The sequence below is a fragment of the Nicotiana attenuata genome, chromosome 2 (assembly GCF_001879085.1).
Source record: "Nicotiana attenuata strain UT chromosome 2, NIATTr2, whole genome shotgun sequence".
Classification (NCBI taxonomy): Eukaryota; Viridiplantae; Streptophyta; class Magnoliopsida; order Solanales; family Solanaceae; genus Nicotiana; species Nicotiana attenuata.
Genome location: NC_031990.1, coordinates 18,354,787 through 18,371,336, shown reverse-complemented (window position 1 = coordinate 18,371,336; position 16,550 = coordinate 18,354,787). Strand labels below are relative to the sequence as shown.

Genomic DNA, 16,550 nt, shown 5'->3' with positions numbered 1-16,550 from the left:
ATAGGATTACATAGAGGCATACAAAAGAATGCCATAAACATGACATTAAACATTTGAGATCATGGAGGAAGATCATGGGGAGGTTATGGAGGTGTGGGAGTTACAACTATAATGGTGAGAAGTAGTGGGAGTTATCTACATAATGGAGAAGAGTAGTGGGAGTAACTTCTTTAGGAGTTATAGACATCCACTACAAAATAATATTTCATAACAAATATATATATATATATATATATATATATATATATATATATATATATATATATATATATATATATTGTGCATAATCAACATATAATTAACTAGCGACTATAATTATTTTTGGCCGACCAGCCTAATATGCTAAAAGCCCCAAATCATTTCGGAGCATCACGGCATCATGGGCCAATATCGGCCCAAATAATTCACGTCTATAGCGGGTACGGGTGAGCGTAAAATTCGAAAAATTGAATTCCGAATTGAACCGAATTAATTTGGTATTTCAGTTTCGTTTTTTCAGTATTTCAGTATATTTCCGTAGAAATTGCAATATTTCGATACGGTATTCGGTATTGAATTTTTGATATTTCGGTATACTAAAATACAATACCGAAATATTTAAGTCCAAGCCCAACTCTATTTGTATTTTGCAGCCCAATAAACCTAAGCCCAACACCCAAGCCCTAATTCCCTAATCCTTAGCCCGCCTAGCGGCCTCTTTAGGCTTAGAGACAGCAAACTTACTATAGCTTCTTCTGCTTACCCCTTTCCCTTTTCTATTTTCTAACCTTACAATAGCAGAGGGCGACGGCGACGGCGACTTCACGACCTCGGCGAGCGGCGACGGCGACGGCGACTCATCTCCTCGGCGACTGCTTGTTTGCTCATTGTTGACCTTCATTCGTTAATCTTCAAGTCTTCAACAGGTTCATAACTTCTTCATTCTTCAATCTTGAGGTTTTATGTTAGTCTTCAACTGCTTCTTTTGTCCTTTTTCACCTTACGCAAAGATAATTGTTTTATCACTTTTCCTTCTGTGAAAATATGTACTATTTCACTACATATTTATTCGGAAGCTCGTTCACTGCCTAAACGAAATCCTATTTTCCAGAACATATTCAATTGATTAAGTGAACTGAAAATCCCTTCTCTTTGGTACTCAATAGACTATTTGTTGTGTTGTTGACTCAATCACATGATTAAGTATACGAGCCATGCATCTCACTTTTACTCCTTTAATCTGTTGCAATTACTGTCCCTCGTTTCTCTGCTTAGGAATTGCATCAGAATTATCACTGTGCCTAGTTTCTCTGCTATAGAATTTCATCGGAATATGTTGCCTGTAACCATAGCACCACACGGCTGATCATGGTAGCAGGTGAATGCAGAGTTGCTACTTGGCCTTTTGATCTCCAATTATTGTTAGTCATAAAATATTGAATTTGGAAAACAGGATTTCATAAATCTCCTGCTGTCTTTATGCAATGTTCACATTTTCTTTTCAGGATCCAAATTGCAAACTTGCAATTGTTAAATCTAGGTCATTGCACTCCAGGAATTGTTTTTTCACTATATGTAATTATCAAGGTTCTATTTTCTAAGTTTGCCTTTGAGTGGTTGAATTCTCAGCAGAAGTCAGAAGAGACGTTAGGCAATAGGCATAACATAATCTTGGGAGATTTGAAAGACTTTGGTATGATACCGAAACCGTACCGAACCAAATAAGAAAATACCGGACCGTACCGAACTACTTTGGTAAGGTATTTGGTATGCACAATTGATATACCGAATAACGAAGTACCGAACCGTAGTCATTAAATACCGTACCGAAGAACCGAACGCCGCGGGTGTCTTGAAATAAACCAAATTGAACTTTCCTTCAGCCCTTCCGTTCCCTGGCACCGCTTTTGCTTCTCCAGCTCCTCCATCTCCTCCGGGGCCGAATTTCTTATTTTTCTCCTTCTCCGGCGTAATCGAAGTGTATGCTCCTCTTTCTGTCTCACTCCCTCTACATATTATCGTTTATCTTTCCGTCTAATACACAACGACCTTTTTCTTCTAGCTACTTTAATGAAAAAACGATTTTTTGGTGAATCTATACTATATTAAAAGCACGAAGGCCTTTAGCGAAATGTCGTTCGCCTTTTTTGTCCTTTAAGAATAAATTTCACACTGGACAAAAGTGTAATTTAAGCTTTTTTCCAAATTTTTAGGAATTTAAATTAACTAAAATTTTAGTACATATTAAATCCTTCCATGTTTTGAACTCCTATGAAATTAGTCCTAGCATATAGGACTCACACAAGAATGGAAACAAAATATTTCTGACGAAAAGAAAACATAGAATCACCAAGATTACAATTTGCTTCGTCGGCCAATAAAATATCATCTTTGTGTCCATAGTTTGGTAGAAAACGTTATTGAACTTGTAGACAAATTCTATTCTAACCGAATTGTCATCGTCTCTTTTCTAAGTATTTCAACAAATGATAATTTTTTATAGCAAGAAACACTTAGCGAAATATCGTTCGCCTTTTTTTACCTTTTAAAAAAAACTTTCACACTGGACAAAATAGTTATTAAATTATTTCTCTAAAATTTAGAAATTTAAAATCAACTAAACAATTTGCACATTAAATCCTTTTATATATGAACTTCTATGCAATAGTCATAATATATAGGGCTCACGCATGCTATAAGCATGAAGAACAAAAACAAAATATTTTTATTTATGAGAAAAATAAAACTTAAGGCTCAGCAAGATGCAATTTGCTTTGTTAACCAATGAAAGAAGAAAGATATCATCGTCGGTGTCCTAATTTTAATAAAAAAAACATATTCAACTTATAGACGAAATCTATTCCTAACGAATTGTCATCATCTTTTTAATTATTTCAACAAATGACGATTTTTGATATTTCTATATATTTAATTATTTGTTGTAAAATATTAAGCCCACATTAGTAATATTTAGATGTTTTCACTTATCCTATTTTTTTATGAGCCATAAGCCAACATCTTTATTCCCAAAAGACCAAAATATTTAATTTTAAATTTATTTTATTTGAGAAATCTTATTATTTGTTTACTTAGGTCACAAATATATCAATAATTTTCATAAAATATTCTCTCAGAAGTCCTCATAAATCACAATTATGTATTTGAGGACTTCTATGGCCAAGATTTTTTCGCGATCAACATTCATCTTTTAGTAGCTTATACTTTTTTTTTAACTTTTATTTTACAAGCCAATCACATTATTTAATAATATTTTGTATTTTTTAAAATAATATATTCATTTGTATCGGGTACACGCGCAAAGCGCGTACCCTAAGACTAGTTAGACTATAATATTCTGGGTGCTCCCAGGCTTTAAAGAAGCTTAACTCCAATATCTTAGTTTCCCGTGGGTTTTTACTAGTTAATGTACTGGCCGGAATTTGTGATTGTGTACTAACTGGATTTTCTTTAAAATCGATTTTATATAAAAGCCTTTTATTTGCGCAACCATCAAATTGCTGATTCGTTGATTGAGTAGGACTGTTTTGTATACTGGTACCAGATGGGTATTATTGCTGGTTTGTATTGCGAAAGACTGGTGCTTTCTTGCTTGAATTGATAAGGGCTCAGTGGTTTTTTGCATCTATGTGGATAACAAGTTGAAATTTGAAAAGCTTAATGTGGTTTTAAGACTGAAAATTCAATCTTTGGTGTAGCATTCTCTTGAAGTCACTGGTAATGGACATCTTTGTGATAATAAAATTTCCATAAAGATTAAAGTAATAGCTGTGAACTTATACTATTGTATAGTTCTGTAACTCGTGATATGGTTTTCAGTATGTGCTGTTGTCTTGTTGATAGATATCTTTTAATAAACAGACTTGAGTATATTTAGCTGTTTCTTATCTTTAATAAGCATTTTGATGAGTGATTCAAGGGTATATGGCTGGTTACTATAGAACCTTTTTTTTTGCTGATAAGGGCTTTTCCACATGATGATGTTTCAGAGGAAATTTTGGCAATATTCAATTATCAAACATAATGGGAATGGTATTACCAGCTGAGCAGGCAGGCTATGCTGAGATGGAGAATGTTGAGATTACGGATACAGAGTTGTTCTATCATGTCAGAGGTGCCCTTAAATCCGCCCTCCAGGTTGGTCTCTCAAAAAACATATTTTGAATAAAAACAAAATGATACACTGATAAGTGCTTTGGATTGGGTTTGGATGCCCATGCCACTGCATGGGAAATCAAGTTTGAACTGTATGAATCAACAGATAGAATTTGTTTCACCGTAATCCTTTGTTTCTCATTGTTTGTTTTGGCTAAGTTGCTCATCAAAAAATAAGAGGAAAAGTATCTTTCCTGCTAAGATGACTGTTTCAAATGTTTGCTTGAAGACAAGCATAGGTGCTCCAGATTGATTGACCTTGGTTGTCTTCCTTGGAGATTAAGAGCTGAAAGTTTGATTAGATACTTTTTTTTGGGAGTTTGGGCAAGATGTTATTATAATAGTAGAAGATGTGACAAAAACTAAGAAATTGTCACATCAGATAGGGGCAGCCATAATCTACTGAGTATGAACTGTGCTCCAAGCTGGTCCTCGAGGATTTCTCGGTTAGAAAAAGATACATAAGCCTTGCATGATTTTGACTTTAGATAGAAAATAGAGGGAAATTACTAGGGCTTTTGTGAAGGTGATGTATATCGAATGGAGAAGAAGGAGGGCTCAAGTTCGAGTATTATGCATCTGATATGGTATTTTAAGTGTTAAGTTCTGAAGGGACGTACAAGTGGTTAGTTAGACATGTTCTTTTCTCTCCCTCTCGTACTCCCTATATTTTTCCTTTTCTTTTTTTTTTTGGTTGGGGGTAGGGGGGAGGGGGGGAGGGGAGGGGGGAGGTGGTGGTGGTGAGTGGGGCGTTACTTCTCTCATTTATATTCGGCAAGCACTTGCCTGCGAAATGCTTTCATTTATTCTTTGTGCTTAAATTACTGATTATTTTTTGTCTGTTTCACTTTTTTTACTTTCCTGGCACACTTCTCTCATTTATATTCAGCAAGCACTTGCCAGCCAAATGTTTTCATTTATTCCTTACGCTTAAATTACTGATTTTTTTGTCTGTTTCACTTTTTTTTTTCCTGGCAAACATCTTCACAGATGTGAATTGTCTGTACCTTCCTAGTTGCTATTTTCACTGGTGCAACTTGTGCAGTGCAATTTTTATGAATTGCGCTTCTTTATAGTTTCCATATATTTGTTATAGCACTGCAGAGTTAATTTTATAGCTGAATGTTGCGTGTATTAGGGTGATCCGGACAAATATAATCAGCTTGTTGGGGTTATGCACTGTAAGGAACGCCTTGTACCTGAAGAGGTGGCCCTACTAGTGGTATGTTTTCCTTGGAGATTGCACATGCAATCACTTTTTTTGGTGGTTTCTTTTGCTTCATGTTTTAATTTTCATTTCTTTGGTCTTTGCATTTCAGACATGTTTAAAAGCTTTGTCAGGATCAGTTTCTTGTCTAGACATTGTTCACCATCAAAGTCTTCTTTCATCTGTAAGTTCTAAATAGCTGTATTAATAGTGTGCATCTTTTAAATAAGAATAGAGGTTGGTAAGATTGTATTTTTAAATGTCTTATTCGCCTCCAGATTTTAGGAATGAGCATGTGGAACTATGGGACTGATGTAATGGATGCTTTGATGGAATTACTTATATCCTTGGTATGTGGCTTTAGTGCTGCAATCTTCCATGTTTGTGTCTAATTGTGTATATGATCATGAGTCTTCTCCTATGCTGTAGGCTACATCTGGTGGGCAGTATGTCGATTTGTGCTTGGAAATGCTTGTGAACAATTTTGTGCCTCCTCCTTCATTCATATCATTGTTGAATCAGCCACGTGGCATTTTACGAAAGGGCCAAGTCATTGATCGTGTCCATTCAACTTTAATAGACATTGCAGAGTTAGTTCCTCTCTCCCCCATGAGACTTGAGAAGATAGTAAAGGAGAAGATGCAGAAGATGCCAATCAATTACACAAAGGAACCAGTAAGTGCAGATTCATGCTTTCTTTACAAAGAAGATTCTTTCACTATGCAGATTATTGAATGTTCTGGTCCTAGTGACATTTTTTTGAATTAGTGAATCATGCATCACCAGAACCTTGTGTTGGTAATCTATTTCTTCTGTGTTGTGCTCCTTATTGCTGGAAGCTCCTAAATTCTTATCCATGTTTTTTTTTTCTTTACCTGAAGTTCATCATGGCATATGTGGAGAACATGTTAAAACTGGAGGGTGGAGCAATTGGTGGTCTTGTTGGGAGAACAATGCTTGTGGCAATTATGGATTGGCTGATAGATCTGGATGTAAGTTGTTTGAAATTGAAGCTTCGCTCTGTCGCTGTGTAGAAGTTGTTGCACTAACTTAACTTTCTTCTTGTCCTTGAGTTTCTTAGGTAGACATTGCATGGGATGAAATCTTAAATGAGGATTTCACCAAATGCATCTTCGATATGGAGCTGGAAGATCTGGATGGTCCAGTAGATGATGGTCAGCAAGATGGTGACCAGGTGATTTTCGTCCTTTTACTGATATTCTTCTGTATGTTAGTGTTACCATTGCCACTAGAGTTGTTTCTTTGACTCTTTTTTTTCTTCTGGGATAGTGGGGTTGATGGTGATATACGCTTTCATTTCTGTTGGAGCTGAGAAAAAGAAAATAATGTGTTTGTGTAAAAATATTAATGTTGCAGTTATTTGGTTCACTTTGCCTTTCCTTTAACCGGAAAAGCTTTTATGAGGGTAGTATGGAAGGAATCGAAGGAAACAAATAGGAGATTGTTACAAGTGGGTGACGCTTGAGAGTGATTTTGTACATGTCCAGAGTAGTCTTGTGCCTCTAGTTTCTTTTTGGTGCACTCATGATACCTGTTTGTATAGATGATTGGGTGAATTTTGTACAGAACCATGTTTAGCCTAGCTTTCTCTACTTTTTGGTGTACTATGTGTATATGGAGATTTCCCGATATTTATAGAACCATATACCTTATAATAAAAACTGGTCTTAATCTTGAAGAATCCAAGTAGTTAAAGAATACCTGATGATTCAGAAGAGTATTTCATAACATTTCTCTTTAAATCTGAGTCAACCTTGAGACAAATTTGCCTTGTCAACACTGTGTGAACTCTGCCCAGCATTTAAGTGGTCAAGAGTACTATTTTCTTCCGAATTATTTTCCTTAATAAAAGTCATATTTCCCACAGTTCTATTTTCACCCTTCCTATATTCATCTACAAACATTTCCTTTTTCATGTTGTTGATCTTCTGATCAAAAGATTGTGAACAATTATATTAGGGTCCATTATATTCAAAATTGTCATCAATTAGAGAGAATTACAAATACCGTATTACCGTCTATGGCAAGATTTTTTATTTTTGTTCTTGTAAATGTTTTTTTTTCCTGTGGTATGCGGTTGTATCCCTTTATCCACTTTTTGATTAAGCTAGTATTTGATCGTATCTTGTATACATACAATATACTAGGCATATCGAAAGTACTTATTACAAGGAAAATACAAAGAAAATAAATACTTTAGCTTTCAGCTGATGATTGATCAAATTCTGTATTTCTCTGTTAAAAAATTTCATCCATCTCTTTGATTCTTTTATAAGTAAAATTATTGGAGCGTTTATCAGAAGCTCGATCTGCTGACCACAAGGTTAAGAGCATTGCACTCTACTGACTGAGCTCATCCATCTTTTTGATTTGGTTTTTGCCGTTGTTCTTTATATAGTAACAAGCTTTTTACTCTCAGCTCCGAATTTCTTGGATGGAACGGCTTGGAAATGCCAGTGCTCAAAAATTGGATAGCTTGATGGTGCTTACCTTTGAACACCTTAACTTTTGCAAAGAGAGTGGACGCCTGAGTCAGGTAAATTGGACACATCAGTGTCTAGTTTCTAACTCTACTTGCTTTTCTTACATGTAGTTGTCTTTCATATGGTGTAGGTTTTTGAGACTCTTCTCCAGTCTTTTCAGCATACTGTTTTGACGGCATACAAATCTAAATTTGCCCAGGTAACATGCATAATATCATCTCTGACACTTATTCTTCTTTGTTTCTTTTTCTTACTTCTATGTGTACCTTGTTGCCCTTTTGAAAAATAAAACTTAAACTTCTTGATCCTGAAAATGCAGTTTGTGATGTTTTATGCCTGTACCCTGGATCCTGAAAACTGCGGCAGGAGATTTGCTGATACACTATTTGATATATTTAAGAGCAGTATCTACCCACAATGGAGGTGAGGATTAAGAGTTATTGAATCTTCGGCTTCTTTTTCTTGCTTTTCCCACCTGTTGCACCCTGATACTGTATTGTTGATCAATTAGCTTAATCATATCTTATGGATACACAAGCAACCGCTTGCTCAGTTTGCTACTCAATCTGAGTGTTTAGAGGATTGCTCTTTATGTAAATTGGTCGACGAGCTTAGGGTTCTTTCATCTTTGAACATAATTATGGAAGCTAATAAACAGTCTGTGCTCCCTGTTTTGGGATATTTTTGTTCTAATTTTGAATTCAACTGTCCTCTCCTTTTTAATCTGCTCCCTAGGAGGTTTGCTAGTTTGAATTTTGTTGGGACACTGCTTGGGGTCTCAACATTGATCCCTCTATGATCCTGTCACTGAATTTACATGCACGCAGAGTAGTATTCTGTACTAAGGCTAGCGTACTTTCTGTATATGCTGTTTAGGTAACATGCCACCAAATAGTGGTCCTTAAAAGTCATAGATTACTATGCTTCAGTATCTTGTCTGTTGTGTTGGATAGGACAAATAGAAGTACTGAAGTAGTTGTCATTTCTTTGTCAGAAGGCAGTGAAGTGCTTCTTGGTGATCTTGTTTTTTCAATTTCAAATGCTACTGAACAGATTTGATACTCTCTGGGAGTGGATAAATTTGATAGTTCTTTGCTTGCTAGTTATACATTTTCTAATGGTTGTTGGGAGGTACTAATACTTTTATTGGTTACTTGCAGAATGAGTGCTGTTGCCTATCTTGCTAGTTATTTGGCTCGTGCAAAGTTTTTGTCTATCTCAGCTGTTGCTGAATATGTAGAAAGGTTTACTCGATGAACCCAACCATCTTCAGCTTTGCACACAATATTTTGTAGTTTTAAGTTGCTTCCCTTGGTCAATAACAAATTGAGGCACATCTCAAGTCATGGATTTCTTTCTTTTTGTGCGAGGATCAGTTTGGTTGAATGGTGTTCCACTTATTGCTCCAACCAGAGTGGTGGCATCAATCCAAAAGCTCACAAGGAATTCTATGCTGGGTGCCAGGTATTTGACAGCTTTGTTGTAGTCAAAACCTTTAATGGTCTGCCCCACTCCCTCACACACAGAGGCCCTTGTTCTTTTTTGTGAAGTTTTTTGTGGTGGTTTCTATCTGTAAGTGAAAGATGACTTCTATAGTATTGTAGTGTCAATCTTGAGACCAAGAGAATAGATCAGTGTTAATTCTGTAATCGGCAGATGATTCTCTTTAAGTACTCTTGGTATTGGCTATTATATTGTTTCAGGAGTGCAGGGCTTTTTTCTTGTGTCAGTGTGGATTTGATTAAAGGCTTTCTGAATTATATCCCTGGGGCTAATTTTATTTATATACCATGTGAGTGCTGGGAAGGGGAAAGGAAAGTGTTGGAAAGTTAACTTCCATATTCTTTTGTGCATTGTGGGAAACTTGTGAGAGAAGTGGTTTATAACTTTTTCTTTAAAAATACTTCTTCCAACTTTAATTTTGCAAAACATGTAGGAAACTTGAAGGAAATTTTAACTTTTACTTTAGCAAAAAAAAATTCAGAAACTTCGTTGACATCCAAACAAATTGTTTCTGATTCTGTTCATTGTAATGCAGGCCATGATGTACATACTTTGTTTTCGCATGAGATCAATGCTTGCTATTCCTCGTATCAGGTCACGGCTCTCAAAGCACATAGAGTATATCCTGAGGCATCCATTGAGCCCATTAATGGTAATGCATTCCCACACACATACACTCTCTCTCTATGGATTACTTTTGTTGTGTTTTATTTTATTTTTTATTAGTTCGTGTGGATAGAATATATGTTCTGTAAGCTTAAAGAGCATAAGAAAAATAAATTTGAGTGAGATTAGGTGATTCAATGGAATTACAGTCCTTTCAGATATAGAGGTTAGACCGACCATGTTGTATGAGGCAGAGTGTTGGCCGGTCAAAAACTCTCATATCCAGAAGATTAGAGTAGCTGAAATGAGGATGTTGAGATGGATGTATGGGCATATCAGGTTAGATAAGATTAGGAATGAAGTTGTATGGGAGGCGAGGTTTGAGATGGTTCGGGCATGTTAAGAGGAGAAGCACAGAAGCCCTAATTAGGAGGTGTGAGAGGTTAACCTTGGTGGGTATGGGGAGGGTAGAGGTAGGCCAAAGAAGTCTTGGGGAGAGGTGATTAGGCAGGATATGGTGCAGTTGGAGCTTACTGAGGACATGAACCTTGATAGGAGGGTGTGGAGGTAGATGGTTACGGTAGAAGGTTAGTAGGTAGTCGAGTGTTTCCCTTTTTTCTTCCTTAGTTCGTTAGTGTTAGTTTGTTATCCCTTTATTCTTAGATTGCTATTACTACCATTTAATTGCTACCTTGGCTTCGGTCCTCTTTTTTATCTTCTTGTTGTTAATACTTGTTGCCATTACTTTTTTTATCTTTTGTTTAGCCGATGGTCTTTCATGTTAGTTTGTTATCCCTTTATTCTTAGATTGCTATTACTGCCGTTTAATTGCTACCTTGGCTTCGGTCCTCTTTTTATCTTGTTGTTGTTAATACTTGTTGCCATTACTTTTTTTATCTTTTGTTTAGCCGATGATCTTTCAGAAATAACCTCTTTGCCCTCCGGGGTAAGGGTAAGGCTGTGTACATCTCATCCTCCCCAGACCCCACCCCCACTTGTGGGAGTTCATTGGGTTTGTTGTTATTGTTGTTAGATATAGAGGTTCCGTCTTTCGGAAAATGGCTAGATGCAGATATAAAACAAAATTAAAATAGAGGATTGGGGGGGGGGGGGGGGGTGATGCGATGCAATAGGAGGATGTTTGTCAAAGTGAAACAAATCCTACAGAATTGTTGTAATACCAAGTACCAACATGTTTCAGGGAACTGCAATGTTGGGCTGAACATATCAATAGGATTCGTTGCAGACATTAAGATGGATGTGCAGCCAGCATAATTAGGCAAGACTAGGCATGATCACCATTAACAAAAGCAAAGATTGACCGAGATGGTATGATAATATCTTCCACCTCCAAATCCACTCATTGGTGTGTGACATTGTGATGATTAAAGTGTTAACTAAAGTCACATAACATAGTGGAAGCAAATTATTCAGATAGTTGATACCAACCAGTTGATATTAAGGTCTATTCATTGTTAGTTTCATATTGCATAGTCCGGTATTTGTAAGTATTTTTTTGAGTTCGGTTAGATATTTGGTAGCCAATCCCAACTAGTTTGTGATTGTACTGTTGTATAAGTTCATTCTGTATTTTCTTTGATATTAGTGCTCTCTAACGTAGCCAATGGTTGTATATTTTTCTCTGTTAGTGGATTCTCTACCTTTTGTTGATTCTGGTCTCCAATAAAATATTTTTTAACAGGTATGCTTGCCATCAGTAGTGAAAGAATTTCTTCGGTTGGCAAAAGTAACTAATCTTGATGTGCCTGATAACTTTGTATCAAGTGGTCTGCCCGAGTCCGATCTTTCAATCTCTTTTGGTGGTAGAGAGAGGCTTGACATGTTTTTCCCATTTGATCCTTGTCTGCTATTGAGATCTGACAGGTTTGTTTCTACATTGGACTATTGACTTCTCAAGTGCACTGAATGGGTTGTTCTTGATTGGATATTCAAGTACCTTAGGAGATAATATTTGTTCTGCTATTCGTATTAATTAGTATGTTCTTATGTCTCATCTTATTATATGTTTTGGAAGATTCATCCGGCCAAATTTTGTGTACTGGTCAATGGTTCGGAGCTCATATGACAACGATGAGGATGATGATGAGGGTACTAGTGATGAAGACGATATTGAAATCTGTACTGCAGGGAAGGGGATGAATATAGCCAATGGAGTCGCCCGAAGTTATGATCAGGATCTTGATGAATTTGATAATGAAATGAGCAAAATGTCCATAACACCTAAAGTTGCTCAATGGTTTGGAGGTGAATTACGACCTGAGATGCAGATGCCTTCAAGAATCAGACCTTGTCCCGAGTCCTTGTAGAGATTAATCTCCGCCGTTTGATTGTCATGAAAGAGGAAACGCTTGCCCTTGCATGACAAGTGTACGACCATGTCATTACGAGTTGGAAATGCTTGTCCTTGACCGTGGTGGCCTTGAGCAAGACGTGAAGATAATGCGATATTCGTTGGACTCAGGGATTCGTGAGGCCTCCACTCCTGCCTTTCACATCCCATGAAATGTTAGAGGTCAATTTTTGTATTTATAGCAAAGCTATTTGTAATATGTAGCAATGGTTGTTCCCATTATCAGAACTAATGGTGAAAATAGATAAAATTCTCTTGTATTTTCTTGTTGGTGTTAATACATTACTAGGCTTCGCGCCCAATATAAGAGTGTCCATATTTGGAAATGTAACTCTCCAGGCGGAGAGTGCAAAACAACTACATATTTTCTCTAATTTCATTTGATTAGTATAAATGTTATTTATATTTCCACCCTTAAAATTTAGTGCGGATACTATACGGAAACTTTACACCAACTCGAGCAAAGTTGCAAACTTTACACCAACTCGAGCAAAGTTGCAATATATGAGTACACAGAAACTTTACTTTCCGACTCGAGCAAAGTAGCATTATATGTATGACATAGTTTTCTCCATAGAAAATGATAGCATTATGTAACTTATTTAATGGTAGCAACCCACATGCCTCTTTTACACGTTTTCAGATAGTAGGCTGGGACGGAAAAATCTTTATCATGATTACACTGTAATAATGAAATACAAATACTACTAAATAAACAGACTGCACAGCTTTCTAAGGATTGAGGGCAGGACATATCAACACGAATTCTGGAAACATAAGAACAGAAGCATTCTCATCTCCAGGGCAAGTTAGCAACTCCAGAAGGACTGTTATTCGAAGTTTCAACAATCTGATTATGAGGGCTAACAGTCCCACCACTCGACCCGCTTAGGGTTCCGAGTGATGGAGGACTTCTGGCCGCTGATGTTAATGTTGCTGGTGTACCAAAGGCATCGGAATTCCCTGGCTTTAGCTGCCTCTGACCTTCTGTGCTGAAGCTACCAACAATAACCTGCAGCAAGTAAAAAAGTTGGACTCCTCGTGTCAAAATAAGAGATGTGATGGAAATAAAACTAATTCGGAACATATTAAAAATAAGGAGTACATATTTGGCATAAAGTTCCATGTCAAACCTGAACAGCAGCTGCCGCTGTAAGAAGCCCTGCCACACCGCCACCCAAAACTCGGCCATCTGGTCCAGCTAGTGACACACTCAAACCACCTGTTCTGCTGCGTTGACCACCAGATTCCGAGAGAAGAAAGGAACCAGACAGAGTTAGGATCTCAAACCGTCCCTGTACAAGTTGCCCAATATTTTTGATTCAGAATGTGATAGCATTATCGTTTGACCAAGAGCATCAAACACTTGATCGAGTGGTTAACATCATACTATACAAGACATTAAATTAAATCTAAGGTAGACCAGCCTATGACCTTGGTCTGTTGAATTCATACCAGGCAAAACACATGCTAAACATGAGAGTCAGTATAGTAACTCATTTGTACACTAATCTCTATTTATGCAAGCAGAAATATTAACATGGAAATACAAACCTCATAAGTTACAGTTCCACCTGATGTTGCTGCTTGCCAAAGTGTTACGTTAGATATGGAGCCATTGGCTGAGAGAATGCACACTGCTTGTGAGGTACTTTGGGAGAATGACATTAGTTTTGCCAATACATCCTGAGAGGCCAAAAAGCTAGAAATATTGATTTGAATATTCAAACATATAGAGGGTCTGGAGTTTTTATATCAAGTCGATTCGTAGAATTAACCAAAATCACACATTAAGTTAAACTTACTCCAATCTAACATTTCAACCCAAACTTCACTTCAGAATATCTAAAGAAGACCATGTAGTCAGTGAACTTACATAAATACATTTATTTCACGGATAGAAAGAATTCACGCTGTACCTTAAAAGGAGTAAATCATTTTGAACAACTAATGCATTTATTTCACGAATAAAAAGATTTGCTGTACCTTTAAAGGAGTAAATCATTTTGAACTACAAAAACAACGCAAGAAGAAAGTGATGATGCCACCATAATAAGTCCACGGAACATACTCAAAAAGCATGACTAATACTTTAGCTGCAGGATGTCAAGCTAGAATAGACGCATTGTTTTTGATATACTCGACCCTCTCATTCTTTTCTACACAATCAAATCCCAACGAACACAAGGAGCATTTGTCTTATTTTCGTTAAGTCTGTCTGTCATCGCCAAATTTACAACTCGTGTAAAAAGAGCACCAAATTTAATAATCAGAGGTATGGAAATGACACAAAGATAAACTACGACAAGCCGGTCCTAACACATTCCACCCAGCTTTAACCCTACTAACAAGAAAATTGATAAGACAAATCACCTGCTGATCAAGAGAGATTAAATTAAGACCATACCTCTCCAGCTTTTATTGTAATAACATGTGGTCTAAATCCAACCCCTGCTGCTGCTGATCCTGCAAATAGAGTATCTCATGAACGACTTGAAATTTGGCAGAATGCACATAACAAAGCCGCTAAACTCCAAAGTACAAGATTTCAGCAAACAAACTCTTTTAAATACCAGGTTCAGATTTGGTGATTAGCATAAGAGCGGAATGCGACTTTTTCGGCCAAACTTCATATTAACGTAAGCTAACAGGATAAGTAAGAGCTAATGAGTTTTTACCCTTCAGCAGCTCCTTAAATAAAGTTCCAATATATAATATCCTAATTTCACAGTAGTCCTAATGAATAAATGCAGTAAATAGAATGCATCTCCTTTCTCATGCACCCTCAAAAAATAGATTTCTCCTTTATCTTATTAAGTGCAAAGTATAACCAAAATAAAGTGCAAAATATACCAAAAATCAGTAAGAAAAACAATAGTAGTCCCCGATTATGTACAATAATTTACTACAAATTCACCCAAATCAAGTTGAAAATTGGTTAAAATATCAGACTGATAGTAAAAAAATTGAGTCTTTTAGTATGATATAAAAATTGTAGCCCAAATAATAAGAGTAAAGCAATGTTAGTGCCAACATAAATAAACAAACACAGGCATACATAAATAAACAATTGCAGGAAAATATAAATAAACAAATACAAAAATACAATTAAATAATGACATGTGCAGACCATAAAAGTTTACTTCTTAATAGTAAGTGTTTACCTATATCAGCTAGTTGCTGCTGCTTTCGGCCAGAACCAGGTGGTCTCCCTCTACCCTTTTTCACCGCCGACTCAGCTGCTTGCGGCGGCGTAGGAGACGAAAATCCACTACCGGCGACCTGTGACGGCGGCAGAGGAGAAACCATTCCAGGGTTCGCGGAACCCTCGGGAGCATACTTCCTTGGCCTTCCGCGTTTTCGTTTAGCAGGTTCAATTGAGGTCGGGTTTATATTGAGCGGAGCTGCGACAGTGATGGAAGGGTCGCCGGTGGCGGGAGCTTGAAAAGACGGCGTCGGAGAAGTGGTAGAGGAAATTGGTTGCATCAAAGGGTTGTACGTTGCCGTACGATCATCGGCAGCAAAGGGTGATACTGATCCCAGGTTTTGCATTGATACGTGAACTCCATTGGATTCTCCAACTGACATTTTTTTTTTGTTTTTCCCTATTTTCACTAATTATTTACTACCAGTATTGTTTACATATTATTCTATTTATATTTTCACAAAACCCTTATATGAAAACGACGAAAAATGTCTTTAATTAGAATTGGTGAGATCTAAAGCAAAACGAAAAAGGAAAAACAGAAAGGGAAAAAAAGTAAATTTAGTGTGCTTTTTCGGCGTATTTTTTAGCCATGTATGAGATTGCTATGCAATAAAAAGAAATAGAAAACTTCTATAATTCTATATATTTTATGCCGACTAATTTGGTTGAGGTTTAGTAATAGTTATTATTGTATAATATTGGTCTGGAATAAATTTAAATAGAAAAAAAACATAGTAATATTTAAGGATTCACATAATCAATGGCGAACCTATTTCAGTGTTAAGCACTCATTGGAGTCGACACTATTCATATAAGAAAACTAGTAATTCATTAATTTAGCATCTACTATCAGTAGTAATTTCAGATTGAATTTTTGTTGAGCACTCATAGTTTATAATTTATGACTATCACAACCTTTGTTTACGTTTTATGTGTTTTTAGGCATGTCACATTCTTTCATTACTTCACAAAACAGAATTATGTGATATGCATCAATTT

General features: G+C 36.5%; 2 protein-coding genes across 2 annotated transcripts; one reads left to right on the top strand and one right to left on the bottom strand.

The window, feature by feature from the left end:
• On the top strand, positions 4,010-12,745 carry LOC109244884 (RNA polymerase I-specific transcription initiation factor RRN3-like; the record flags this gene model as incomplete). Its single annotated transcript, XM_019412048.1, is given in 15 exon segments — positions 4,010-4,134; positions 5,291-5,374; positions 5,472-5,543; positions 5,638-5,709; positions 5,789-6,034; positions 6,241-6,351; positions 6,441-6,554; positions 7,800-7,916; positions 7,994-8,062; positions 8,183-8,286; positions 9,024-9,107; positions 9,240-9,327; positions 9,902-10,018; positions 11,675-11,856; positions 12,008-12,745. Coding segments are annotated over 15 exon segments (1,866 nt in total). The 3' UTR covers positions 12,300-12,745.
• Positions 12,853-16,130, bottom strand: LOC109244893 (AT-hook motif nuclear-localized protein 10-like). The gene is made up of 5 exons (XM_019412056.1): positions 15,508-16,130; positions 14,751-14,809; positions 13,898-14,029; positions 13,477-13,638; positions 12,853-13,355 (listed from the first exon to the last, which is right to left on the bottom strand). Exons 1-5 carry the CDS (start codon positions 15,929-15,931, stop codon positions 13,137-13,139), a joined length of 996 nt encoding a protein of 331 aa, XP_019267601.1. The 5' UTR covers positions 15,932-16,130; the 3' UTR covers positions 12,853-13,136.